Raw genomic sequence first — 11,967 nt, 5'->3', positions numbered from 1 at the left:
TTGTTTCTGGGTAAAACCGATGACGTAACTATAACAATGCAATGTTGCCACTACAAAAAACGACCCAGCAAACCTACATTTTTTATAAAACATCTTTAACGTTTATTTTATATATATTTAGGAAGTGATTTTAACAAAGTACAATATTTGACATTTTGAATTGATAAAAATCCGTAAATAAATTAAAAAAATCAATAAAAGTCACCTTACAAATATTATTCTAGCAACTTCAACAACGACTCAAAAGTCAAAACCTTTATCACTTATCAGTGTTGAGTTGACGCTGACGGTACATATCGTAGGTTATATTTCAGTCACTTTTCGGCTTTGTTTTTTTTTTTGTTTTATTGATATAGAAAACATTTGCAAATTTGGCCAATAGTTAACGACTTTAGGCGGTGTTAACAGTGTTTTTGAACTACAGTAATATTATCAGGGTGTTGTGTTGTTGTCGTAATGCCTAAAAATATACAAACTTATGTGTTTATAGACCTGGAAACAACTGGAATGCCTGTTCAAGAAAATAACAAGACGAGGATAACTGAAATAAGTCTAGTTGCTGTAAAACGTGAACATTTACTCGACACTCGTCCCGGTTATTCTCCTCGAGTTCAGCAGAGAATTACACTTTGTCTAAACCCTGGAAAATACATAGATCCTGGCGCAACGAAAGTCTCTGGCCTCTGCAATGATCTCCTGGAATACGAACCCACCTTCAATCAAAATCTCTTCAATACCCTCAACTCGTTTATCAACCTTCTAAAGAAACCTATTTGTTTGATTGCGCAGAATGGACTTAATTTTGACTTCCCAATATTAAGAAATCATTTGGAAAAACTTGGTGTTAGTTTTGCCAAAGATATTAAATGTGCCGATTGCTTTTATGCATTTTACCACATTATGGAAGGAAAAGACTCAACCCCAAAACTTGAAGACATAGATCATGAGTCTGACAATTCACAGAACTTACAATCCACTAATGAAAGCTCTCCTACATCATCACCTACCAAAGTGTGCCCTGAGACTCCAATTAAAAGAGGTATTAACCGATCAAGAGTCCGAAGGCGATTTCCATGGTCGGACGGGAACAGGCCGAAAGATAAATATAAATTGAAATATATTTACGAGAGACTGTTGAATCGGACAGCGGTTAACCCTCATCGTGCTGAAAATGACTGTTTGTTAGCTCTGGAATGTGCTGCAGCTTTGTCAAAACAATTTGTGAAGTGGGTCGACCAAAACAATTGTTTGTTCAGTCGTATACATCCTATGACCGTCGGTGTGCCACTGCATCAGGCATAATCAAAATATACTATTGAAATCACAAATCTATAAATATACAAACTTTTTTAAGATGTATTATATACAGAATTTATTATTTATATACTTCTACATGAAAATCAATGATAACTGTTGTATTGCATAGTACAGGTGGTCGAGCTTTTTTAAAATATATCTCAATTTGTAATACCAAAGATTTATATCAAATATAGAATTAGTATTTAAAATGTTAATTTTTTAAATAAATACTGCGGTGCTGTTTTATTAAATAATATTAGATTTATATTAAAAAAAAAACGAATCTATGTACTTCTTTTGTTAAAAATTATGACTATTGTCTTAAATTTATATTTTACTGTACACAATAAAGCTTTACATGTTTCATAGTTTGTTTTCGTCGATCCTCACCAGATATCCCACCAATTGCATTATTGTTAAAAAAATCATAAATAAATAAAATTCTTACCATTCTTTAGTGAGGGACTTACAACTTATTTTATAATATGTCAATATGAACAAACTACATAGCTGAATGTTGCCATAACAAAATTTTTAATATTTCTGTTTTTCTGGACTGATATTTTTTATACCATTCTTATGTTATTTGTAACATTTAAGATTATGGGCTCAAATATTACAATTTGTTTGGCAGATGTTATTTTTAATGCTTTAAATTATACTGATACCATGCTTATCAATAGATGTAAGTTTCAATCAATAATAAAAAAATATCATAGCTATTACAATACAATTTCATAAAACTGATATAAAAAATATACAAGAATGGCTGATATATTTCTCACACAAGGATTTTGAATTATAAATAAAAACGTGGTACATAAAGTTAGATTTTTTTTTATATTTTCTACTTCGTAAAGGATGGCTTGATAATATTTAATATCTATAACTAGACAGCAGTCTTGTAAATTAAGAATAGATTATACGTATAAAAAAATTTAAATGAAATTGTTTCATTTACTTATGAATCTATAGGTACAGGTTAATCTAAAAAGTTTAATTGTCACATAACCTGAGTCCATATAACATTTCTACTCAATCGGATTAAAATATTCGTTTAAAACTGATTTGCAAGATATTATTATATTATTTTCACAAACGTAAGTACATACATTCGAAGATAAATAACTTTACGCTTATATTAAAAAATTAAATATATAAATATTACGAGCTCACTAAGAATGGGTTCGTCATAAATTTGTACGCGGTAGAAGTGGGAGAGAGGTATAACAGCTAAATCTGTCTACAACCTACTAAAAGAGTCAAACCTGTACAGAACTAACATCAATTCATTCTAGAAAGGAGCTTGAACGGTGGAGGTAAATGTGTGTAATGCACTGTTGAAGCTCCTCTCCTGCAACGCGATGGAGGGTAAATCGCACCCGCACTGTAAATCCATGGAATACTGAAAGGTTTCGTCTCGTTTTTCGTCTAGATCTACTTAATGTAGAAAAACTTCAAAAGATATATCAAGCTTTCTCAAATCATGCTCGCAATTATAAATCATTCGTGCCGTAAATCAATTGCGTTACTAAATAATTCAACGTGACATATTAACTTAAGATATATATTTTTTTGTTAGTTAAAGCAAATATTTAGAACAAATGGACACTGTCACAGTGTGAACGCTAATGATACAAACATAAAATCGTAAGGAGTAGTATTCGTTGCTATAATGTAATATCATTATATATTGTACTTCATTTTAAATGAAACGTAGTGATGATAACTATTAATAGAGCTACTGTTTATATTGATTTGCAATTTAATAAACGTATTTGTTTGTGTGTGTGTGTGTGCGTGTGCGTGTGTGTGTTTGTGCGGGGTATGTTAACTTATAAGAGTAATGATTGTAATTATATAAGGCAGTAAATATATACATACGTACTGAAATAAGTCACGAGAGTTTCTATTTTTTATCACTCTGCTGCATTTACCATTATGTCACTTTAAGCAGTTTCAAAATTTTTCTGTAGATGTGTATGTACATTTATTAGTGTTGGTGTTTTGATGTAGTAGTAAAACAATGATCTAAACAACTGAGAAGAACCCACAGACAAGGTAATGGTGGTCCGTTGGATTCCTATAAGGATTATTATTCAACACAAATTCAGAACAGGCCTTCGTACATTTTCTGCCTTCAAGAAGTTGGTCTTATGAAATGCTCAGTCCACAGTAAAATTTAATTCACTATTTTTAGGGTATCATAGCCAATTAATTTTTTTAGGTTTTTAAATATATAAAAATGAGGCGAATCTCCCTTTCATTGGCTTATCAAGTTGGATGTCTCGTCTCAGTCCGCAGTCTGCACTGTGCTCCCGGATATTTAACACTACCTGCCTGCCTGCCTAAAAATGAAAACAACTTGTCTTGTATTTAATTTCAGATGATGTGTTGCTGTTTGGAAGCTCAAACAGGCAGAGATCATTTATGTAACCCCGAAAGAGTAGGGATTTTAGTATACTGCCCTGTGTAATACCGTCTGTTTTCTTTCATTTTGGCTTAGCTGCGTATCAAATTTAGCCTGTCATCAATGATTTTTAGCTAATATTGAACTGGGTCGGGGAAGATTCCACCTTTATCCAAGATTTCTTCTAAAAAATTATTTTGGGTGAGATAATGTGTGATCGGCCTTGACCAAGGCTAGGAATGTGCCTAGGCATCATGTCTCACTTGTTAGTTTTTTGGTAATATGTTGTCTAACTTCCATTACTGCACTTTCGGTGAGAATCTACTTTTGAACCTATACTGGTTTTCTAAGAGATTGTATCATTCTTAAAATTTGAGAAGGTTTCCTTGATGATTTTTCTAAGAATTTTGAATAGTATTGATGCTATGCAGCTCAATGATCGACTCAAACTCACTTCACTCACATCCATGGCCTCGCTCAACTTAACTTTCATCAATGTCAAGTATGGTTAGAGAGAGAACTAACCTCGCTGCGTCCTCGAGGGGCCGAGTGTAGTCTTTTTGTAGTTGTAACATTCTATCTACCAAGTTTTTCTAATGTAACAAAAAGAACGACAAAGACAGGTACATACCGAGGTTAATCCGCGACGCTATTGAAATTAAAGAACATCCAAATTTCAATAGAGAAGATGGCTGCATTCTATCCGACACCTGGGACCCCCTCCTTAAAAATATAAAATCCCATGGCCGTGACCACACCGCAAGACCTCGCGACACCATATGCGCCAGTGGTACGCATGAAAATTAAGAAATCGATGGCGGTAGGTGATAAATAACAAGGACCGACTGACAGACATTCACATCTCGTCTGCCCGTGATCACGGTTGCTGAAAAGTAACCGAAACGTCGGGATTATGTTGTTTTAAAATAATAAAATCCGCGTAGTATATCCGAAAATATATTAGTTTCATTTAAATGAATAAAACCCGCGAAAGTCTTAGATCTCATTAAACGACAAACATTATTATATATTGATGAAAAAATATTATTTCTAATTTGTCATAGTTTTACAGGAAAATGGAAAAAGTAATTTGTGCAAACTTGCCTAAGTTTGTTAGAGTTGTTCTAAGTATATTGAAATTTTAATAAAGAATTCATTAGGAATGTATTTATAAGCTAGGAACATATGCGTGTGACATTTCAAATCTAGTTCTTAAATTTACAACATAAATTTTATTTTAGGAGTAAGCCTTAAATTATTTTAACTAAATTGGGACTCTCTTAATTTTGGTTGACAATATTAATTTCTCTCCATATAACTCATTTAAATGAGTTATATGGAGAGAAATTAATACTGGTTAACCAGTATTATCCCCATTACCGTCGTAAACCTGACTAGTGAATTAATTTTCTGCATGTTGTATGGTTTTCCTATGTCAAGCTATATATTGCAATAGTTACCTTGAAATCCAGTCATTATATGCGATAAATAATCAGTCAGACGGCAAAGATTATATATAGTGAGTGAAGAAATAATAATGGTTTAAATACATAATGATCATGACCAATGGATGGTCTTGATGATGTATATGGTACCTCCTCCGTTACCTGCTCCGTACATGTAGATTTATATGAACATTTTGAAATCTCCTAACGTTGTTTAGTATGGATTTAATTTTTTGTTTTCATTTCCCCATTACTAAGTTAAAAGTTTAACTCTTTTTTAAACAAACGATTTTTTTCGTATATTTCAGTCATATCATAAAACAGTTTTACTGGCGTTAAACCAAGTAATACTTTAATGCTCTTTTATTTTTCCATCCTATTAAGTATAATATAACACTTTCGGTTTTTGTATAATCTTTGGTCCGTGGCATGCTACTGGACTGATGTCTCATACATACTTTGTACTTGTAAGAGTGAGGTCATTCCGTTTGTAACAATGTCTATTAAAACTTTTGTATTGTTCGATATAAATACTATCGGATACACAGTTCAGGATCGAGATAACATTAAAATAGTAGAGTTCACATTAATGGCAGTCCCGAGAGAGAAAATTGTGAAAAGTGGAAGCGGCGATTTCCAACCATCTAGGATAATGACAAAATTGATCAATCCGGAAGTAGTTGGGGACATTAATAAAACTATTGCCAATCCTAGTTTGTCGGCCGATAAGTTAAAGAATCAGCCGGTTTTTGGAGAGGTTATTAAGGATGTGAACGAATTCCTTGAAGATCTGCCGAATCCTGTGTGTCTAGTGTGCTTACACGGTAACAGATTTGATTTTAAAGTATTAGTATCGGAATATCAACAGGCACACGAAGCCTTACCCGACGGTCTACTGTGTGTTGATCCCAGAACCTTCTTCACTATTCAATTAGATGTGCAAGCTGATCCCATACCTGATGGCGAGGCCGGGCCAATGAACGAGCTGAATGTTTTGTTTCGCCAAATGACCACAAATAGAGGGGACAAAATAAATATATCAAAATTATACAGATCTCTATTGAATACAGAACCTCCGCAATCACAGGGGACTGAGACCACGACCCATATGCTTCTACAGTGTGTTTTACGGCTCAAAGATAAATTCTTGCCTTGGGCTGATCGGAATGCGAAACCTATTCTTAAAATTAAACCATATGGCCAACCTCAACCACAACATCAACCTCTTCCTGACAATCAGCCGGCCAATGAACCTGATGACCAGCCAGCTAGTGAAAATGGCGACCAGAAAGACAGTTTATCTGATAACCAAAAGAACAAAGAGCCGGCGAATGATCATTGCAACGTATCAAACCAGACTGATTAACCGCATGGGAAGCTGTACGATCGCAGCCTCCAGCTAAATGTATTTGTCCCAAAATATATATTTAATATATTTTTTCAAATAAAAATGTCTCCACTTATTTATGACATTAAATTTCACATTTTTGTTAAAAATACAATCTTCCACTGATTAGAGTTTAGAGTGCCACAAAATGAAAATTATCATGACGAAACGAAAACAAAGAAAAAGATTTTAAATTCATTTAATCAGCTTTATTTCGATAAAACTTGTTTCATAAATATTGCACATAATCTAATTACTTTTTACAAAAATAACAGCAGCACTACAATACATAGTTATATATTCGTAAAATATTATATTATAGAGTTATCCAACTTACGGTCCACTTTTAAAGCGAAGTCATTAATTTATATTATTTACAGTACTAATGATATATTTCTTTTTTATTTTGCAAAAACGGAAACTAATTTGTTTTGTTTTGTATAGGCTTCAAATGATCATTTTAATTTGAGAACATAGCAATTACTTGAACAAAATGTGAAAGACACGAAATGTATATGTAAAGTAAGCTATAGGGTTGGGTATAATATTACAAACAAAAAATCTATAATATGTACAATCAGAAGAGATGTCACTTAAAATATATGTAAGATAGTAGAGCCAGGTGTATACAATAGTTGTGTTGTAGCTGTGTCGTCGTTGTGATAGCCTAACTGTCGTGGTTTCTGACCGCGTGTATGACGTCATACATCCACTGTAAGTCCGCAGCGGCTGCTCTCTCTTCGTCGGCGAGGTGCCGGCGTTCCGCGAGCAAGGCTCGTGCGCCATCCGCCGACCGTGACGCCGCTCGTGTTGTGTGAGCACACTCGACACGTAGCGCTGTGTTACGGCGTTGAAGATCCGAGATTTCCTTCTTGCGAGCTGAAATTGCGTGAAATCTAGACAGTTGAGAGGGGAATTTATATAATATGTCATTTCTAATACTACTACAACCCTTCATTGTATAAATACTAACACGCACGATACACTAAGATATATGAACGGTAGTCAAGAAAACATGTTCTTTATCATAAATATATGTGGATTTGTTTCACACAAGAGCATTAAACCTCGAGCGTCTCTACTAAAGAGGTTTTGTTTTAAAACACAAACCGATTCAAATTTACCTGCTTCGTAATCCTTGTAATACTTCAGCAAAGCTTCCACGCCGGGCCAGGAGTTAGTGAGCTCGACTTGGCAACTGAAATCGTTTACTTTGCCAGCAGTGAACATTTCACTGACACCCGCCGCTGAGTTTAGAGGTTCGTCCATAGACGTCGCTTGACTCGAGGAAGCTGCACTGGGAGATTCAGTAGATTTAAGAGAAATGATCTTAGCTATATTTGGTATGTTTATATTTGGATAATATTTCCCGGTTATTAAAGGTCTTTGAATGTTCTCACTGTCGAAACCAGGATTTAAGTCCCTCTTTTTTGTATCCTGTCCACTGAAATGCTTGACGCTTCTGTCTGCCATTTTGGATAATCTATTTAATTCTGAAAAGTTTTTCTCAGCTAGCACTTTAATACTGTCCCCGTCATCCCACGATGAATCCATTCTTTTCTTTATAAGGTTATTATTTTCATTTACTTGTTTCTTTATTTCCGTCAATATTTGTAACTGATCGTCTGGATCTATTTCCACAACATGTTTTTCCAGCTTCGGTAATTTTAATATACGCCCCGATTCAATCGGGTTGTCTCTACGCTTTCTTTCCCTGATAATTTCTTTCCAAATCTTTTCATATCCTGAAAATGAAAATAAAGTCAAAATATTAGACATAAATAATTAAATATTAAAAATATTTAGAAAAAATATAATTTTAGTTTAATCAATATTATTAGATGTACCCTCTTTATACTTCGTCGATACTCTAATTAAGTCCAAATTTGTTAAGAACTTCCGTTTCCTTTGCATCTCGTCTAGGTCTTCTTCAATTAAATATTTTTTTGTTTCTTTAAATAACGGAGCATCGTCGACTTGTTCTGAATGCATCTTTTCATTAACGAGACAGTCTATTCGACCTGCTGCGATGTAGGCGGAGGCAACAGAATCTCTTCGTATAGCTCGTTCTTGACGGTCTAACTCTCTTTCTGAAAATAAAAGAACCTCGCTGATAAGCCATTCACGATTGCTTGGACTTTATAGTATAGTTTAGCTCACAAACGCTAGAAACGGTTATTGTTTAAATTATCTACTCTTACCTCTACATTCGTCTTGAGTGGCCAATCTAAAATTAGCAAGAAATTCCACTTTTCTGTTTTCATTTTCTTTAACATTATTACATTTACTGTATTCTTTTATAATACAATTATATTTTTCTAGATCGTCGTCACCATAATCACTATCGCTCTCATTGCTTTCTTCTGGTAATAAAATTTTTGTTTCAGCAAATTCTTTAGATATTTCCTCACCCATTTTCTCTGGTGTAATAATGTTTTTGGTAAGATCTGGATTTTTCTTGTTTTCTTTTAAACTATCACTAACATTGTTCTTTGAATCTCTATTCGACAAGTACTTCAACCGTCGCATTCGTTTTCTTTGTTCATAAATGTCTATAGAACTGATTTCTTCAGTTTTTGGTATTTTAGGCCTCACATTCGTTATAACTATTTTGGGTTGTAGATTAGAGTCCATTTGGTAAGGACATGCTATAAATAGTTTGTCATTTGTATTTGTTATTTCAAAAGATTTTTGTCCATCTTTTTTTTCAAGTGCCATTCCTTTAGGACTGTCACTTTTACCTAATGTTTGACCTGATTTACTATCAGATTCCATCATCATAGGAACTTGATAAACTATTTGGGGATTCATTATAACTTTTTGATTGGTAGGTTGAAACAATGCATCCGCGTTATGAAGTTTATTTGTTACAGTTTGTACCACATTATTATTAGTTTTTAAAATATTTCCTTCATTTGTCGCTGGTATACTTTGAGATTTTATTGATTTTGATGTAACATCTGCGCTTGAAGCTCCTGTTACGTCATTCTGTTTAGCTTCGTTACCTGAACATCGAGCTTTATTCGTTTCACTATTGTTAGGTTTAACATTATTTTTTATCATCATTAAATTTGCAGGAAACTGAACATTACTTAAATAAACAAAGTTTGGTGTCAAAACAACATTTTTTGTATCAAGGCTAGTCTTTTCTATTTTGGATTTGTTTTTCAAATCTTGCTCTTGTAAAGTCCCCTGTAACTTCTCCTTCACGACTATCTTGTTGCCATAAATTTGATTTTCAGTAATTAAATTCTCAAAGTCATTTTCGTCGTAGTTGTCTTGGTGCATGCGTTTTAATGACACTACTTTTGAAGAAGTTCCATTTTCAACGACTTCTTCTTTACAATTTTTAGTTTGGCTAGACGGTCGTGAAGGAGCTTGCAGGTTTTTTTGTTCATAACTAGATTTTTGCCCCAATCCTTGCGAATTTTGCTGGTGTATTGTTAACAACATTTTAGAGTTAGAGGGATTTTTGTTTTGTATGAACAAAATATTCTTTGTTTCGTTAAAAGCAGGATCGGCAGGTTTAGGTGAAAAATTTGCTTTACTAGGTTCTAAATTTATTGGATTAAAAATAGGACGGGTAGGCGTACTTGAATTTGATGTGTATTGCTCTTGGTTTTCAGGGAATAACTCAGACTTTGAATCAGGTTTCTTAAAATGTGTTTCAGTCTTATTTATAGCTTCTGCTGCATTAATAAGGGTGCTTATACTATTATTTGGCACTGGAATAATAGCAACATCTTTGGTTTCCGGTTCTTTTGGAGCATTTTTGATCACGATATTGCTTTGTATTTCAATTTTTGGGCCATTTTCCTTAACGGTTGGAGTGTGAAATGCTGGATTAAAAGGCTTTTTTACATTATTTTGGAACATCGCCTCTGAGGTGTTATTCACACATTTCATGTCTATTTTGCTAATAGGTATGCTAGTTTTTAAACTAAACCTTTCCAATGGTTTCTTTTTTAAATCTATATTCGTGTTTCCTTGTGTTGGAATGGTAACTATTGCTCCTGATCCCTGTGCCAAAGAAGTCACAGTCATTTTTGATTCTGTTACCTGAACTTTCGCTGCTTCACTTACAGTTGTTGCAGGAATAACTTCAGCGGTGAAACGTTCTTCAAAGTCAGTCTGCGTTTTTGGTATGGAAATGGATGATGTGCTTTCATTACAATTCACTTCTTTTTTTTCATTATTTCCCGCATCTTTTCCAGATGTAATAGGGTAAGGTATATATTCACTCTTATTTGTTTCATTACACGGTGGCAATGTGCTGGAGGCAGGAACTATTCCCTGGAATGAGACTGGTTGAAAAGCAGAATAACCAGGCATTGAGTACATATAACCACCATAATTTGGATAGCCTGGTTCCACCTGCTTCGTCGTTGTCACACTAGGATTTGGATTGGGTATTGATGAGGGTGATATTTTTGGCGAATGAGATATTGGTTTTGGTGGAGTAAAAGTGTGATTTTCCAAAAATGGTGGAGGTTCCTCCGGTTTCAGAGATTCTGGTGGTTTGGGTGTGGGAGTGACCGGTGCTGGCTCCGAGGCTGGCTTTTCTTCTTCTGCGGGCGTTTGTGACTGGGACATCTTATTTTGTCTAGCTGTAAAAATAAAAAGAAACTTGAGTCACAATTCTTGTAAGTAGTTTTAACATATAGGTACGGTTTAAACTTTGGAACATTGAATGTATAAAGTGGTTTCTTATAAATGGAGACTTGTAAAATTTTGAATTATTATTTAAAAGAAAAATTAAGTTTATTTAGAATCAGAGATTAAAATTAATAAGAAGTGTATAAAATAAACTTTTTCGGGCCTGATTCAAACAGGAAATACAATAAGAAGAAAACTTAAAAAATAACTATTGAACCCGATATAAAACAATATTTTAAACATTCATTAATATATTTTTATTTGTATTTTTCACAAAGCCATTCAATTGATTTATTCGTAAAGAGTGAAGCTATTTATAAAATCATACATAGCTCAAGTAGTGCATTTTGACCTTTTAATCAATAAGATGTAAGATTTTCTTAATGTCAAAGGTTACTTATTATCAAACAGTACTTTACTGCAAATATCTAAAGACGAAACCTCTCAGCAATCTACGGATTCACTGTGCAGGCCCGGGTCCTTCGCGTTGCAGGGGAGGAGCTTTAACAGAGTCTGGGACGTGCGACAAGTGTAGGTTTAAGGTGCCCTATCTAGCGCGCATTAAATGCCCAGCTCCACCGTCCAAGTCTCTCTCTCTATCTTACCAAATTTGAAAAGAACCTGTTAGGGCTGCCTTTGAAGTACGTTCTAATAATGAATTGATGTTAGTTCTGGACAGGCCCAAGTCTTTAAGAAGTTGTAGAGAGATTAAGCCGCCACAACTCTCGCTCCCACTTCTGCCGCGTACAAATCCATGACAAACCAATTTC

The 11,967-nt window shown here is 34.1% G+C and overlaps 3 protein-coding genes across 5 annotated transcripts in view; 2 read left to right on the top strand and 1 right to left on the bottom strand.

Annotated features, from left to right (window-relative positions):
* Positions 1–260: 260 nt before the first annotated feature.
* Positions 261–1,665, top strand: LOC116775438 (three-prime repair exonuclease 1-like). Its single transcript, XM_032668340.2, has one exon. It carries the CDS (start codon positions 457–459, stop codon positions 1,300–1,302), a length of 846 nt encoding a protein of 281 aa, XP_032524231.2. The 5' UTR covers positions 261–456; the 3' UTR covers positions 1,303–1,665.
* A 3,936-nt stretch (positions 1,666–5,601) lies between these two features.
* On the top strand, positions 5,602–6,605 carry LOC116775300 (three-prime repair exonuclease 1-like). The gene has a single exon (XM_032668168.2). It carries the CDS (start codon positions 5,651–5,653, stop codon positions 6,518–6,520), a length of 870 nt encoding a protein of 289 aa, XP_032524059.2. The 5' UTR covers positions 5,602–5,650; the 3' UTR covers positions 6,521–6,605.
* A 119-nt stretch (positions 6,606–6,724) lies between these two features.
* LOC116775440 (uncharacterized) overlaps positions 6,725–11,967 on the bottom strand; it is a 68,401-nt gene continuing 63,158 nt past the window's right edge. For all 3 annotated transcript variants that reach the window (XM_061524547.1, XM_061524548.1, XM_061524549.1), the window contains 4 exons: positions 8,743–11,148; positions 8,389–8,631; positions 7,666–8,286; positions 6,725–7,420 (listed from right to left, as the gene is read on the bottom strand). In XM_061524547.1, coding sequence (XP_061380531.1) covers positions 7,209–7,420; positions 7,666–8,286; positions 8,389–8,631; positions 8,743–11,148 — 3,482 coding nt within the window. In that variant the 3' untranslated portion in view covers positions 6,725–7,208. The remainder of the gene's footprint in view (positions 7,421–7,665; positions 8,287–8,388; positions 8,632–8,742; positions 11,149–11,967) is intronic.

This window comes from Danaus plexippus, chromosome 25 (assembly GCF_018135715.1).
Source record: "Danaus plexippus chromosome 25, MEX_DaPlex, whole genome shotgun sequence".
In the NCBI taxonomy this organism is placed as follows: Eukaryota; Metazoa; Arthropoda; class Insecta; order Lepidoptera; family Nymphalidae; genus Danaus; species Danaus plexippus.
This window is presented reverse-complemented; position numbering and strand designations above follow the sequence as displayed.